At 46.8% G+C, this 17,282-nt stretch overlaps 1 protein-coding gene and 1 long non-coding RNA gene across 2 annotated transcripts in view; one reads left to right on the top strand and one right to left on the bottom strand.

Annotated features, from left to right (window-relative positions):
- Nucleotides 1-13,576, bottom strand: part of EMILIN1 (elastin microfibril interfacer 1) — a 153,100-nt gene extending 139,524 nt beyond the window's left edge. The window contains exon 1 of the mRNA XM_085613247.1: nucleotides 12,614-13,576. Within this exon, the coding sequence (XP_085469373.1) occupies nucleotides 12,614-12,798 (185 nt within the window). The 5' untranslated portion in view covers nucleotides 12,799-13,576. The remainder of the gene's footprint in view (nucleotides 1-12,613) is intronic.
- LOC146822135 (uncharacterized) lies at nucleotides 5,543-6,281 on the top strand. The gene is made up of 4 exons (XR_014962812.1): nucleotides 5,543-5,609; nucleotides 5,714-5,830; nucleotides 5,936-6,012; nucleotides 6,107-6,281. It is a non-coding gene; the product is annotated as an uncharacterized LOC146822135 (long non-coding RNA).
- Nucleotides 13,577-17,282: the final 3,706 nt, after the last annotated feature.

Genomic DNA, 17,282 nt, shown 5'->3' with positions numbered 1-17,282 from the left:
TCGGTGTATTTAGGTGCGCACACAAAGCTGGTTGTTTCTGAGTTTGCACTGGTGACCCTTGCACCAGCAGCGCATTGACTCACCTGCAGGGCCTTCGAGGCGCCCACACTGAGAGTCAGAAAACAGTTGTGTGGTGTCTTGGGCCCTAGGCCCACATGCTGTGCAAATAATCACACGGGCACCATAGTATGGGACTAGGAACTGGCCCAGGGCACGTGCGCCCGGCCCCTTTAATTGATAGGGTCACCTGACTGGTGACGCCTGTGGTAGGTGGGTGTACAGTGTATGCGACATCATAGGCAGAACACTAGAACGGTGATCAGCCGATCACTACAAGGTGGAACAGAACCAGGCCGGACTAGGAACCAAAACCGGCCCTGTTAAAGTGCTCGGCCGGAACCCCCGGGATTGGGGGTGCGGCTGAGCTGTTCGCCAGGGCAGGTTTTGGCCGATTTTGTTACAGGCACAGGTATTTCAGCTTTAAATGTACCTACAACTGAGTGGTACACAGACAAAGGGCCTTGACAGCAGAACATTGGAGAAGGTTCAACCTCGACTATCAAACTCTTACAGATCATAAAGGGGCTTATTTACAAGCCCCTTGCGCCGCCGGTGCCCAGCTTTTAATATGGGGGGAAAGTGACCTACCGGCGGCGCAAGAGGCTTGTAAACAAGCCCACCAATGCACCTTTGTAGCGCATACGTTCAGCTACTGTCAGACAGTGGCTTTTTATTGATACCCAACGCAACAATACTGATTTCTTTTTATCCTTTTGTATTTTTCATACAGCGAGAACTTGTCCCAAGGGCATCAGAGCGCTTTAGGTAAATACCAGATTACGTTATTAGGGCACTTTAAGTAAATACCAGATTACGTTATTAGGGCACTTTAAGTAAATACCAGATTACGTTATTAGGGCACTTTAAGTAAATACCAGATTACGTTATTAGGGCGCTTTAGGTAAATACCAGATTACATTATTAGGGCGCTTTAGGTAAATACCAGATTACATTATTAGGGCACTTTAAGTAAATACCAGATTACATTATTAGGGCGCTTTAAGTAAATACCAGATTACGTTATTAGGGCGCTTTAAGTAAATACCAGATTACGTTATTAGGGCGCTTTAGGTAAATACCAGATTACATTTTTAGGGCGCTTTAAGTAAATACCAGATTACGTTATTAGGGCGCTTTAAGTAAATACCAGATTACGTTAGGGCGCTTTAGGTAAGTACCAGATTACACTATTAGGGCACTTTACGTAAATACCATATTACGTTATTAGGGCGCTTTAGGTAAATACCAGATTACATTATTAGGGCACTTTAAGTAAATACCAGATTAGGTTAGGGCGCTTTAGGTAAGTACCAGATTACATTATTAGGGCGCTTTATGTAAATACCAGATTACGTTATTAGGGCGCTTTAGGTAAATACCAGATTACATTATTAGGGCACTTTAAGTAAATACCAGATTACGTTATTAGGGCGCTTTAGGTAAATACCAGATTACATTATTAGGGCACTTTAAGTAAATACCAGATTACGTTATTAGGGCACTTTAAGTAAATACCAGATTACGTTATTAGGGCACTTTAAGTAAATACCAGATTACGTTATTAGGGCGCTTTAGGTAAATACCAGATTACATTATTAGGGCACTTTAAGTAAATACCAGATTACATTATTAGGGCACTTTAAGTAAATACCAGATTACGTTATTAGGGCGCTTTAAGTAAATACCAGATTACGTTACTAGGGCGCTTTAGGTAAATACCAGATTACATTATTAGGGCGCTTTAAGTAAATACCAGATTACGTTATTAGGGCGCTTTAAGTAAATACCAGATTACGTTATTAGGGCGCTTTAAGTAAATACCAGATTACGTTAGGGCGCTTTAGGTAAGTACCAGATTACACTATTAGGGCACTTTACGTAAATACCATATTACGTTATTAGGGCGCTTTAGGTAAATACCAGATTACATTATTAGGGCACTTTAAGTAAATACCAGATTAGGTTAGGGCGCTTTAGGTAAGTACCAGATTACATTATTAGGGCGCTTTATGTAAATACCAGATTACGTTATTAGGGCGCTTTAGGTAAATACCAGATTACATTATTAGGGCACTTTAAGTAAATACCAGATTCCGTTATCAGGGCGCTTTAGGTAAATACCAGATTACATTATTAGGGCACTTTAAGTAAATACCAGATTAGGTTAGGGTGCTTTAGGTAAATACCAGATTACGTTATTAGGGTGCTTTAAGTAAATACCAGATGACGTTATTAGGGCGCTTTAAGTAAATACCAGATTACGTTATTAGGGTGCTTTAGGGAAATACCAGATTACGTTATTAGGGCGCTTTAGGTAAATACCAGATTACATTATTAGGGCGCTTTAGGTCAATATCAGATTACATTGCACAAGGTCTGTTTTTAGGCGGAGGAAGCATAAGTGATTTGCCCAGAATCCCAGAATGAGCTGACGCTGGACTCAAACCTAGTTCCCCAGTTCCAATCTCGGCAGCTCAGGCCCTCTGGCTCTGTCTCCTCAGAAGGATGAAAGTCTGAGTTGACACGGAGAGAACATGAGGTTCAACACAGGCCCCTGCAGTGGAAGCGCAAGTCGAAAGGGGGGGGGGGGGTGGATATGACAACTGGAAAGAAGACACACAGCACTCTATAAAACTCTCAAACAGATAAATAATAAATACTTTGTTCCCCCACACACCACCCCGTCCTGACTGCTCAGCTGCGGGTCACAGGGCCCGGGGCCCTTCACAGCACCAATCACCTTTGGCTTCAAATAACCCAGCTTAACCAGTGGAGCTGGCCTAATGGCTAGGGCAGTTGACCTCGAATCTGGGGAACTGGGTTTGATTCTCGGCAATGACGCTGAACATCCTGTGATCCTGCGCAAATCACTTAATCTCCCTGTGCCTAACAAAAATGAATGTGTGTCCTGATGTAACGTAACTGGTGCTATGTAAGGCGCTCTGATACCCGATTCGTGTCAAGTTCGTGCTATGTAAAACTCTGCAAAAAAAATACCTTTTCCGCAGCAGACTCTCGGCCAGCGTCAGATTGGTATTGTGGGCACTCGGGCAATGCCGAGGAGCCAGTATCCAAATACCAGCTATGGGCTGCTTTTTTGAGCAGCCTGGGGAGTTGTTTGATGTCGACAACGGCCCAGTGGGTGCCCGAGTGGCCTTTCTGGAGGCAGATGGGCATCCATTACCTCCCTTTTCTCAACGGGCGGAGGTGTCACTCCCTTTCTCTCGCCGGGCCGGCCCATTAATATATGCATATTGAGCGGGGGCAGGGGGCCTGAGCAAAAGTGGCCTCACGTGTTTTCAGGTGTGTTTCACCAGTATAAACTAATCCATGCATTTTTTTACCCCATCGCCCCCCTTCTTTTATAAAACTTTGCCAGAGCAGTGTTACGCGGAAAAGCAATATGCAAATGTGGGCCACTTTTTTTTTTAGCATGCCCGATTTTTAATCCCAATCCAACCCTGCTCTCGGCTGGGCAGTACCATTCCAGGGCAGGTGTGCTCTATCCCTACACACATTTAGCCCATATTTTTGGGTTGTCCTAAACATTGTGGCCTCCTGTTCTTCCTCTGGAACGGCCGTTCCTTCTATCAGTTTGTTGCGCTTTTATTGTGTCTACCAATCTCCTTGATATTTTAGTGAGATTGTGTTTCTGGCGGCCCCTATGCTGTAGGAGGAGGGTGAGGACATCAAATATAATGGATAACACATAATAAATATAGCCTCCTTGGTCCCTCCTGATCTCTCTAATGCCTGCCTCTGGCTCCCTTCTTTGGGCCGCTTTAATTTCTCCCCACTCCTCATTCAAAAATCCTTTCTAATACCTTCCACCACCCTCCCTATCCCGCCTTTAATGTCTCCCTAGAGGCCCCCTAATCTGTCTTTAATGCTTCTCTGGTCCCTCCCTATCTCCCCTTTAACACCTCCCTGCACCCTCCCAAATCTGTATTGAATGCTTCTCTGGTCCCTCCCTATCTCCTCTTTAATACCACCCTTCATCCTCCCTAATCCACCTTTAATGCTTCTCTAGTCCCTCCCTATCTCCTCTTTAGTAACCCCCTGCACCCTCCCTAATCCATTTTTAATGCTTCTCTTGTCCCGTTGGTGGACCACTTTCTAAGCTCCAATCATGCACCTGACAGTTTAAAATGGACAGTTGTTGAAAAAGTGCGTTTGAGTCCGAGAGGTGGTAACATGAATACAATCCTAAATTATAAGGAATGCAGATGGATCCACCTTTTGGACTCTGTAAAGACAGGATTAAATGAAAACGAGGAGACCAACAAACAACTAGGTGTACTAGGGTTGGGTTAGAAAAACAGTTACTCATAAGAACGATTATTTGGGGGTGAGAGGTCCTTTTAACCTGTTGTCAACTTCCTCAATTGTGATGTGTGTTCAATTAGATTGATGTGTTCAATTACATTGAACTGTTCAATTTGCTGTATGTCTTGCAGAGGGAATTTATATGAACTGTTCCTTTTTAAAAACCAACTGTACAATATACTGTTTTTTGAAAAAAGTTTATGGATGGTATACAATGTATATGAGAAATGCAAATATCCTCAGATGTTCTCTCACATTGTGATCATACTGTGCCCTTTGTCTGTTATCCAAATTGGTCTCTTGCAATGAAAGAAAAGAGCTGCATATCAGGAAGATGTGCGTTAGCGATCTGTGGGAAACTTTTTTAATTTTTCAAGCGTTTTTAATAATCCTGCAACTAACTCACTATGCGGATTATATACAGTATGATAGTTATTTGTCTTTACTGGTATATATTACAGAGTGACCATGACATTATATGCCATCTCGCGTTTACGATGATTCGGCATGCTTCGTGAGGCTTGTTTTAACGTCAGTTGACGTTAATGACAATAGTCCTGTTTTGATTTCTATTGTCAGCAGCAATATAGCTGCTGCACGCGCGTCTATCGCGCTTGCTGATTCACACGAGTTGAGCGTTACGTGAGAGGTGGAAGTATCCGAGCGCCGTCAGGTACGAGGCGTTTTAAATTTTTTGTGAATTCCTTTCAAGCTAATTTGGGCAGATTGTATTCCGGTCTGCTAAGGAATTGAATGACAATTTAGTGGGGAGCTTGTTAAAAACATGGGTATTTTGTATCCAGAGGCTTATTCATTCAAGCATATTTCATACTACATACTGTGCGATATCAATTAGACTGCCACTACCTTTGAGATTGAATGCACTAACACTAGAAGAGAATGTAGTTTGTTTTATTTTATTTTCTTTCGACATTTGTGAATAGATTCGTCTTTCTAAAGCGTATTTTATATTTTATATGCGGGTTACAGTTGCTAAAGTCATCTATTAGATAGAATGTAATTGGTGATCAATTAAGACTATTTGTGAAGCGGTCGCTGGGTGGTTGCTGTTATCAACAATCCATTTGATAGGACGCATGCGTAGTGCAGATTGCACAATAATCTATGAAATTTAGCAATTTTGCTTTTGTATTATAGTGGAACTTGTGTCCTGACGTTCGCATCCAAGGTTGAATTGCCACACACTAATTTACAACTTTGAAGTAAGGTGAGCCATTATTTTGGGGCCTTTTTTAACCAAAAAGGGCTAGATTTGTCTATTGTATGGTGTAAACTTCCTATTGACTATCCCTATTTGGGTTTGTAGTTGAAATACCCAAGTCTTGTTAACGAAAGCAGCAAGAATAAGGAGAGAGTGAATTAGAAGAAGTCAACCAGGCAGAATAAGAGGCCCCTTGTGCGGATTAAACTCGTCAGAAGCCCGGTAAATTTCTATACACAATACTGTCGTATTGATTCAATGGCTAAATTAACTATATCCTTTTGATATATTCTCACTATTATTTTTTATACATGTGACTTCTGGCAGTTCCCCTGTGATTGATAACAAGAGGTGGTAACTGCAAACACTATTGGCTACATCTGCTCAAATCACCTATATTTTAGGTGAGTTCTTTAGGGATTATTTTCATTCTCCTTTGTTGTTTATTTTTTTAAAAAAGTGTTTATCACAGCATTGATATCAATTTATCTTCTTTAGGCTGGTATACAATTTTCGTGTCCTGAAGAAGACCCGATATGACTACTCACAACTAGCGGCTGATGTAGGGTCGAAACGTTGACGGTTCTCCAGTCCTTTATTAATTTGATTGCCTTGTTGACAATATAAAGATAGGACAGGTGTCTTGCAAGGTTTATCACATACCTATGAGGAAATTAAGGACTTCTTCAAAATAAGGAATTTTGTACATACAGTATTTGTTTGTTATATTGTGTAAATACGTACATATACTGTAATTATTTGCACTGTCACTTATTGCACCAAGTCACTTTATTCACTTGTTCACTGCGTCGTTTTGTAAATATATTGTATATACAGCCTTAGCTTTATTTTTTCTCAATTTTTCGGACTTTGTTTATCCTTATTCAAAATACAAAGAATAAATTGCTACATTTCAAATTGTATAATTTTGGTTGATATTGATTATCTGATTGATTTATATATGCTGTGATTCTTGCTTCATTCTGATTGAAAGTATTTGATTCCCTATGGAACCATTGTGTATCATTTGTTAATCTGTCTTTAAAGCTTCTCTGGTCCCTCCCTATCGCCTCTTTAATAACCCCCTGCACTCACCCTAATCTGTCTTTAATACTTCTCTGGTCCCTCCCCAGACCCTCTTTAATAACCCCCTGCACCCTCCCTAATCCATCTTTAATGCTTCTCTGGTCCCTCCCTATCTCCCCTTTAACACCTCCCTGCACCCTCCCTAATCCATCTTTAATGCTTCTCTGGTCCCTCCCTATCTCCCCTTTAACACCTCCCTGCACCCTCCCTAATCCATCTTTAATGCTTCTCTGGTCCCTCCCTATCGCCTCTTTAATAACCCCCTGCACTCTCCCTAATCTGTTTTAAATGCTTCTCTGGTCCCTCCCTAGACCCTCTTTAATAACCCCCTGCACCCTCCCTAATCCATCTTTAATGCTTCTCTGGTCCCTCCCTATCTCCCCTTTAACACCTCCCTGCACCCTCCCTAATCCATCTTTAATGCTTCTCTGGTCCCTCCCTAGACCCTCTTTAATAACCACCTGCACCCTTCCTAATCCATCTTTAATGCTTCTCTGGTCCCTCCCTATCTCCCCTTTAACACCTCCCTGCACCCTCCCTAATCTGTCTTTAATGCTTCTCTGGACCCTCCCTAGACCCTCTTTAATACCTCCCTGCACCCTCTCTAATATGTCTTTAATGCTTCTCTGGTCCCTCCCTAGACCCTCTTTAATAACCCCCTGCACACTCCCTAATCTGTCTTTAATGCTTCTCTAGTCCCTCCCTATCGCCTCTTTAATACCTCCCTGCACCTTTCCTAATCTGTCTTTAATGCTTCTCTGGTCCCTCCCTAGACCCTCTTTAATAACCCCCTGCACTCTCCCTAATCTGTCTTTAATGCTTCTCTGGTCCCTCCCTAGACCCTCTTTAATAACCACCTGCACCCTTCCTAATCCGTCTTTAATGCTTCACTGGTCCCTCCCTATCCCCTCTTTAATACCCCCCTGCACCCTCCCTAATCTGTCTTTAAAGCTTCTCTGGTCCCTCCCTATCTCCTCTTTATTACCCCCCTTCATCCTCCCTATTCCGTCTTTAATGCTTCTCTGGTCCCTCCCTATCGCCTCTTTAATAACCCCCTGCACTCTCCCTAATCCGTCTTTAATGCTTCACTGGTCCCTCCCTATCCCCTCTTTAATACCCCCCTGCACCCTCCCTAATCTGTCTTTAATGCTTCTCTGGTCCCTCCCTATCTCCTCTTTAATAACCCCCTGCACACTCCCTAATCTGTCTTTAATGCTTCTCTGGTCCTTCCCTATCTCCTCTTTAATACCCCCCTTCATCCTTCCTATTCCGTCTTTAATGCTTCTCTGGTCCCTCCCTATCGCCTCTTTAATAACCCCCTGCACTCTCCCTAATCCGTCTTTAATGCTTCACTGGTCCCTCCCTATCCCCTCTTTAATACCCCCCTGCACCCTCCCTAATCTGTCTTTAATGCTTCTCTGGTCCCTCCCTATCTCCTCTTTAATAACCCCCTGCACACTCCCTAATCTGTCTTTAATGCTTCTCTGGTCCTTCCCTATCTCCTCTTTAATACCCCCTTCATCCTTCCTATTCCGTCTTTAATGCTTCTCTGGTCCCTCCCTATCTCCTCTTTAATAACCCCCTGCACTCTCCCTAATCTGTCTTTAATGCTTCTCTGGTCCCTCCCTATCTCCTCTTTAATAACCCCCTGCACTCTCCCTATTCCGTCTTTAATGCTTCTCTGGTCCCTCCCTATCTCCTCTTTAATACCCCCCTTCATCCTTCCTATTCCGTCTTTAATGCTTCTCTGGCCCCTCCCTATCTCCTCTTTAATAACCCCCTGCACTCTCCCTAATCTGTCTTTAATGCTTCTCTGGTCCCTCCCTATCTCCTCTTTAATACCCCCCTTCATCCTTCCTATTCCGTCTTTAATGCTTCTCTGGTCCCTCCCTATCGCCTCTTTAATAACCCCCTGCACTCTCCCTAATCTGTCTTTAATGCTTCTCTGGTCCCTCCCTATCTCCTCTTTAATAACCCCCTGCACTCTCCCTAATCTGTCTTTAATGCTTCTCTGGTCCCTCCCTATCTCCTCTTTAATACCCCCTTCATCCTCCCTATTCCGTCTTTAATGCTTCTCTGGTCCTTCCCTATCTCCTCTTTAATAACCCCCTGCACTCTCCCTAATCTGTCTTTAAAGCTTCTCTGGTCCCTCCCTAGACCCTCTTTAATAACCCCCCTGCACCCTCCCTAATCTGTCTTTAATGCTTCTCTGGTCCTCCCTATCTCCTCTTTAATACCCCCCTTCATCCTCCCTATTCCGTCTTTAATGCTTCTCTGGTCCCTCCCTATCTCATCTTTAATACCCCCTGCACCCTCCCTAATCTGTCTTTAATGCTTCTTTGGTCTCTCCCTATCTCCTCTTTAATACCCCCCTGCACCCTCCCTAATCCGTCTTAAATGCTTCTCTGGTCCCTCCCTATCTCCTCTTTAATAACCCCCCTGCACCCTCCCTAATCTGTCTTTAAAGCTTCTCTGGTCCCTCCCTATCTCCTCTTTAATAACCCCCTGCACTCTCCCTAATCCGTCTTTAATGCTTCTCTGGTCCCTCCCTATCTCCTCTTTAATACCCCCCTTCATCCTCCCTATTCCGTCTTTAATGCTTCTCTGGTCCTCCCTATCTCCACTTTAATACCTCCCCGCGCCCTCCCTAATCTGTCTTTAATGCTTCCCTGGTCCTCCCTATCTCCTCTTTAATACCTCTCCACACCCCCCCTCAATTTGTATTTAATGCTTCTCTGGCCCCTTCCTGGACCCTCTTTCAAACCGCCTTGATCCTAACAACCCCTCTGGTCCTTCAATATGTTCTCTTTAATGTCTCTTTAGTTCATCCACGACCTATATTATTATTGTAAATATATATTATATTATAAGTTTTTAGAATATTTTTAAATGTTGTTTCAATTTGTTTCATGCTAAATATTTTGGTAAATAGTAACGCTTAGGGATAATAATGATCATTTTAAATCATTTTAAATATAAATATGACCCCTTATGATTATCAGGTACAAATAATACTTCTCGATGATAGGACATGCTAAACTATTGTGACGGGAGTACTGACAGAGCTGTTGCACGCGGCGGGAGTACTGACAGTGCTGTTGCACGAGGCGCTACATGTGACGGGAGTACTGACAGCGCTGCTGCACCAGGCGCTACATACAGTGGAAGCACCCGAAGTCCAGTGTGAGAGTCCAGGGACCTGTGGGCAGGCCAGTCCCTGCACCCGGACAGGGTGCAACAGGTCTAGATAAGGCAGCAGACCAGGGCTTTTAAGTGGGCCGGGTCTCACCGGGTCTGGGCACCGGCAGTTTTGTAAAGGGGGCGTCGAAACGGGTCTCTATGGGCTCTGTTTTGTGCCCTGGCACAGGAGGTCTGTTTTTTCCCGGACTGTCACTGCAGTCCGGAAAAAAGTGCCAGGGCACAAAACAGAGCCCGATAGAGACCCGTTTCGAGACAGCAGGCACATCGATGAGCGTGTGCTCACACAGCTCACTTCTCACCAGTGGAGAAGTTACGGCATGACGTCATGCCAGGTGAGTGTTGTAGGGGAAGAGAAATCCTTAAAGAGAATCATTTCACAAGGGCTTCAAGTGGAAGCTTTTTCAATATTAATATACAAGCCATAGTTGCTGCCTATTTATCGTATGCAACTAACAACCATTGACAAAGCCAATAGTTCTGACTTATTATAGGTATGATATTACTTGTATCATATATCTGGATGTAATGATAGAAACAGCAAAATACAAGTCGGGCGGCAAACTATGCTAAGCACAGATTTTTAGGTGTGTTAAGCCACGCCCTTAATTACATTGGCCACGCCCCTTTGAGATACCTCCCCCTCCAGTTTTTTCATCCCACTTAAAGCCCTGCAGCAGACCTCTAAGGGACGAGTTAACCTGGGTGTGAAAGGCGCTGGGAGACCCAGCCACACACCCAATGAGTGTGCCCAGTATCACACATGGTGCCAGTGGCAGCGCTGAGCTGTCCAACACTTCGCCACTCGCTAACATGTGAGCGGACTCCCGCCCTCTACCCAAATACCCGGAACAACACTAGAGGATCAGAGTTTACAGGCCAACCCACAAACATCCCTTCCATGCACAGGGGTGACTTATTCCTGGAAATTCAAGAGTGCGTCGGAAGTAAGCCACGCCCCCCTAAAATAGCCTTTTTGAAGCGGGCCCTGTGTGTCTGGGTTTGAATGCTGAATCACTGGTGTGTGTTTGCCTCAAAGTGAGCTTGGCTTTCGCAAGAACTCTCAAAAACATCAGACTACCAAACGAATTAGGAATTTCCCTGTAATCCTTGCTCGCAGACACGTGTGATCTTGGGTATATATTCCTTCTGTGCTCCACGGTACCTCCTTCGAACTCTGATGTCGTTTCTCCAGCTCTCTATCGTGGGGTGTCCGCCATTGAAAACAACACTTTTACACGCGTTTTAAGGGTGCGCACTAACGGAGACAAGACCCCCAAACTCATTTCACAGAGTAATAAGGAATAGGATCCTGCTTAAACAGAGGTGAAAGGTCAGAATTCTGCCATCTCAGGGCAGGCTCCATTTTTTAGCAGGATTGCCCCTCCCACTATATACGAGTCCCTTTCCTCCCTTCTCTGTTCCCCTCTGACCTTTCTCTTATCCCCATCTTCTCTGAGTCGTATACCAAGAGCGCCTTGAAGCAGCGTCACCAGCAGCACGTGTAGCGCTTTATCAATACTCAAATAACACAGTACACCTCCTTCACAGCTTCAGAAAAAGCAATCGGAACAGTTTTTTATTCTTTGCCATCCCTCAACGAGGCGCTTTGTAATTTACTCGCTCGCGCGCGCATAGAGGCGCTTGCTCACCCAGGAGCTCGAATTACAACCTCTTAATGAGTAAAACAACGCTGTGATTTACACGATGGGTCACGGATTGTAATAGAGGCTGCCGTCGGGGCTGAGCCAGGCTTTGAGCCTCCGAGGTTGACACGATAAAAACATAATGGGTAATAAACAAATTACAGCGCAGCTCGCGCAGTCTATCTGTGCTGTGAGTAGCGGTTCCATATCTATCTCACTATCTTCCCCGAGTACCTACCCAGCTAGGTAACGGCAGAAATGTGCTCTTTTCATCTGACCTAAAATGCCTTGAAAGGCCTTCGAGGAACAATGCGCCATAAAATGTAACTTCATGTAACTCAGAGAACCTACTTTCCAGATAAATGGTTTCCACCCATCAGTGTATATATTTTCCACCTCTTACCAAGTACCAGCACTTCTCCGAACAGGAAGCGCTTAAAAGCGAGTCATTTCTTAGGGACGCTACGGACGATTCCTCACTCACGCACTCTCTCAGAGTGCCTTACCTGTGCCGGCACTTCTTCGAGAGGAAGCGCTTAGAAGCGAGTCATTTCTACTCTAGTTCAACGCTCACTCATGCCGCTTTGCCCATCCCTGCCCTTCTTCGAGAACGATGCGCTTAGAAGCGGCTCATTTCTCAAAAGAAGTTATTCAAATTCCTCATTCACCCACTCACTCAGGGGCTTTACCTGTACTACTTCGAGAACAACGTGCTTAGAAGCGGCTCCTTCCTTGAAAGACGCTACTCAAGTTCCTCACTCACCCAGTGGCTTTGCCCGCCCCGCACTTCTTCGAGAACGAAGCGCTTAGAAGGGGCTCATTTCTTAAAATAAGCTACTCAAGTTTCTCACGCACGCACTCACCCAGGGATTGTATCTGTCCCCGCACTTCCTCAAAAGGAAGCGCTTAGAAGCGGCTCATTCCTTAAGGGACGCTACTCAAGCTCCTCGCTCACCCAGGGGCTCTGCGCGCCCCTGCACTTCCTCGAGCAAGAAGCGCTTAGAAGCGGCTCAGTTCTAAAAAGACGCGCTTAGAAGCGTTGCTCCCCAGTGCGGCGCTACGCGCCCATCCTTACCTTTGCCGGCTGGCAGCGCGGTGCCCGTTCTGCAGCTGGGACACGCCCTGCGCCGTCTGCACGTGGTTCTGCGGTGCCACGCCGCCCGTGTACAGGTTGTAGCGGTGCGGGAAGTTGGCGGCCCGGGTCTCCGCCAGCAGCAGCAGGGCACAGCCCCAAATCCACAGGAAGCGAGCGGCGGCCATCCCGGCCCGGAGATCCCAAGAAAAGCGCCTCCCAAACTTCTAGGCACTGCGCGGTTGGACAGGAGGGGTCTCACGCGAGGGCCGCCCTCACGCAAACATTTTCACAAGAAATCCTGTGGTGTTCTCCCAAATCCAAGTGAATCTTCTTTGAAACGGAAACAAATATTTTAGAAAAATATAAATACGTCAGGTACTATTAACTAAAGAGTCACTAAAGCCGACCACTGAAAGCAAAATAAAACTTTTGCAACTTTCCCTCCGCTGCCCTCGGAGACTTCGGTTCATCCAGTGTCTGCTCCTTTAAGCGCTCCTTTTTTGGGAAAAGTTTGTTTGGAGGACAAAGAGCGACTGCTTCCCTTCCAGTCCCTGGTTTCTGTCTCTCGCTCCCCCAGGTCCTGTGGGGTCCCGCCGGGTCCAGCTCTGGCGGTCTCCTGCTCTGCGCGCTCCCTTCCACTCTCTGCCCTCTCTCACTGCGAGGAGCGCTCCTCGGACGGCCCAGCGGAGGGAGAGGGGGACGCCTCGGGGAGGGCGGGAGGGAGGGCAGACCCTCTGACAGAGGAGGGGGCAGTGCACAGTCAGTGCTCTCGGAGCACTGGTGTGCACACCTCACCACTGCCCCTCAGTCAGGGGCAGTCCTGCGTCAGAGAGCCGCAGAACTGCCCCTTTACTAATGGCCCTTCTTTAAAATCCACTTAACTTTACCATATAATTTTGGGGAGCTGCGGTGAGGCTTGGTGAATGCGTCGCAATAGGACTCAGCAACCAATCGGAAATCCCCCCAAAGAGCGCCCCTTTAAAATAAATAATTGTGTGAGGAGAACATTGTCAGCCAATGACGACACAATGATGTCAAGGCCTGTCATACGTCATAGAGGTACGCCCTGACGTCACTGGTGCTCGCTAGTATTTTAGGACTGGTGAGAGGCTCCTGTAATGAATGAATGTCCTCACTCTATGATCCCATGTCCAAACAGAAATAATTCAGCTAAAGGGGCAGGCTGGACGTTTTCTGCAGAATGACTGGGTTAAGAGAACCATGGTTTTTCACTAGATTGTTCCACTAAAGGATGCATCTAGCGAATGACGTCAGGGCAGGTGTTAAAATTAATTAGACGTCAACAAAGAATACACATTTATTGGTAAATATATTGATTGATTTTTGGGGACTCCGGATTGGTTTAAGAAATGTTTTTTCTTGCCACTCGAGAGGCCGTTTAATGACGGCATCTAGTGATATGACGTCATATCGGGGCATAAAACTTACCCAGACGCCACCAAAGAAAGTGCGTGATTTGTTCCTGGTTTCTAATGGTGCAACCGAGATTGGGTGAAGAGACGGTTTATTTGGTTTTCACTGCGTACTACCACATCTGGACTGAACCATGCGTGCCCTCGAGAAGAGACTGCTGGGTTTGTGCAAGTTATGCGGTGAATGACTGCTCTGGGAGACAGGCTTTGTAACGAACCTGTGTCACCGAAGCGTACCCCGCCAGTCCCTCTCCGAGACCCCCAAAAGTCCTCCTTTTCAACTTTAATCTCGTGAAGTGTGCAGAGGCCCCGCCCCGTCACTCCCCTAGACTTCCTGCGCGCGCGCCCACGCCCCAGCTGCAGAGCGGGGCCCGCGGCGCGTCTCTTTCCCTATCTGTTGTTATCGTTATATTTTCACTTTAATTCGCCAGCAGCAGCGCAGATGTTGAATATTCACTGTACCCAGTGTCACTGCATCACTGGAGTGTGCATGTGTGCACCCCTGGCAGCCAGTGACCTCCCCTCTTAGAAGGGACACCAGTGCCCCCCCTCCCCCCTCCCAGCTCACATCTGCTTTTCATTAAACGCAAAGGGAAAGTTTAGAGGAGAAAAAATGTGAAAAGAGATTTGGAGCGGGGGACCTTTTTTCCTTTCGCCTCCCCCCCCTTTTCAAAAAAGTCTTTTCTGCACAAAAGAGCTACTGAGAGAAAGCTCCGTTCACACCCGGCTTTACCCAGGACTAGGACCCCCTAACTCCAATTTCCGGACAGACTCCCGAGCCGCTTCAAAAAGAAGGGAATATTGTTTTTAGGCTTTTTCTCGGTTTAAAAAGTTAGAAAATGAAAAGCGAAAACATTCCTTCCATCGCAAATTGGTGGTTGATTTAGATCCCTCAGGGTTGCAGGGATAACCTTAGACAGGAGCCGTGTCAGCCCCACGGGCCACCCCGGAGAGGGTCCGCACGGGTGGCCACAGAGCCAGCGTACCTCTGAGAATGAGTGTCCACCTCTGGTAACTACAGAGCCAGCCTACCTCTGAGAGTGAGTGTCTACCTCTGGCAACTACAAAACTACGTACCCCTGAGAGTGAGTGTCCACCTCTGGCAACTACAGAGCTACGTACCCCTGAGAGTGAGTGTCTAACCTCTGGCAACTACAGAGCTACGTACCCCTGAGAGTGAGTGTCTACCTCTGGCAACTACAGAGCTACGTACCACTGAGAGTGAGTGTCTACCTCTGGCAACTACAGAGTTACGTACCCCTGAGAGTGAGTGTCCAACCCTGGTAACTACAGAGCCAGCGTACCTCTGAGAATGAGTGTCCACCTCTGGCAACTACAGAGCCAACGTACCTCTGAGAATGAGTGTCCACCTCTGGCAACTACAGAACTACGTACCTCTGAGAGTGAGTGTCTACCTCTGGCAACTACAGAGCTACGTACCCCTGAGAGTGAGTGTCCACCTCTGGCTACTACAGAGCCAGCGTACCCCTGAGAATGAGTGTCTACCTCTGGTAACTACAGAGCCAGCGTACCTCTGAGAATGAGTGTCTACCTCTGGTAACTACAGAACTACGTACCCCTGAGAGTGAGTGTCCACCTCTGGTAACTACAGAGCCAGCGTACCTCTGAGAGTGAGTGTCCACCTCAGGCAACTACAGAACTACGTACCCCTGAGAGTGAGTGTCCACCTCTGGCTACTACAGAGCCAGCGTACCCCTGAGAATGAGTGTCTACCTCTGGTAACTACAGAACTACGTACCCCTGAGAGTGAGTGTACACCTCTGGTAACTACAGAGCCAGCGTACCTCTGAGAGTGAGTGTCCACCTCTGGCAACTACAGAACTACGTACCCCTGAGAGTGAGTGTCCACCTCTGGCTACTACAGAGCCAGCGTACCTCTGAGTGAGTGTCCACCTCTGGCAACTACAGAGCCAGCGTACCCCTGAGAGTGAGTGTCCACCTCTGGCTACTACAGAGCCAGCGTACCTCTGAGAATGAGTGTCCACCTCTGGCAACTACAGAGCTACGTACCCCTGAGAGTGAGTGTCCACCTCTGGCAACTACAGAGCTACGTACCCCTGAGAGTGAGTGTCCACCTCTGGCAACTACAGAACTACGTACCCCTGAGAATGAGCGTCCACCTCTGGTAACTACAGAGCTACGTACCTCTGAGAATGAGTGTCCACCTCTGGCAACTACAGAACTACGTACCCCGGAGAATGAGTGTCCACCTCTGGAAACTACAGAGCCAGCGTACCTCTGAGAATGAGTGTCCACCTCTGGCAACTACAGAACTACGTACCCCTGAGAGTGAGTGTCTACCTCTGGCAACTACAGAGCTTGCGTACCTCTAAGAATGAGTGTCCACCTCTGGTAACTACAGAGCCAGCGTACCCCTGAGAGTGAGTGTCCATCTCTGGCAACTACAGAACTACGTACCCCTGAGAGTGAGTGTCCACCTCTGGCAACTACAGAGCTACGTACCCCTGAGAGTGAGTGTCTACCTCTGGTAACTACAGAGCCAGCGTACCTCTGAGAGTGAGTGTCCATCTCTGGCAACTACAGAACTACGTACCCCTGAGAGTGAGTGTCCACCTCTGGCAACTACAGAGCTACGTACCCCTGAGAGTGAGTGTCCACCTCTGGCAACTACAGAGCCAGCGTACCCCTGAGAATGAGTGTCACCCTCTGGAAACTACAGAGCCAGCGTACCTCTGAGAATGAGTGTCTACCTCTGGCAACTACAGAGCCAGCGTACCTCTGAGAATGAGTGTCCACCTCTGGTAACTACAGAGCCAGCGTACCCCTGAGAATGAGTGTCCACCTCTGGTAACTACAGAGCCAGCGTACCTCTGAGAGTGAGTGTCCATCTCTGGCAACTACAGAACTACGTACCCCTGAGAGTGAGTGTCCACCTCTGGCAACTACAGAGCCAGCGTACCCCTGAGAATGAGTGTCCACCTCTGGTAACTACAGAGCCAGCGTACCTCTGAGAATGAGTGTCCACCTCTGGTAACTACAGAGCTACGTACCCCTGAGAGTGAGTGTCTACCTCCGGCAACTACAGAGCCAGCGTACCCCTGAGAGTGAGTGTCTACCTCTGGTAACTACAGAGCCAGCGTACCTCTGAGAATGAGTGTCCACCTCTGGTAACTACAGAGCTACGTACCCATGAGAATGAGTGTCCACCTCTGGTAACTACAGAGCCAGCGTACCTCTGAGAATGAGTGTCCACC

This window comes from Triturus cristatus, chromosome 6, assembly GCF_964204655.1.
Source record: "Triturus cristatus chromosome 6, aTriCri1.1, whole genome shotgun sequence".
Taxonomy (NCBI): domain Eukaryota; kingdom Metazoa; phylum Chordata; class Amphibia; order Caudata; family Salamandridae; genus Triturus; species Triturus cristatus.
The sequence above is the reverse complement of the archived record's forward strand: the minus strand, read 5'-3'. Positions and strand labels throughout refer to the sequence as shown.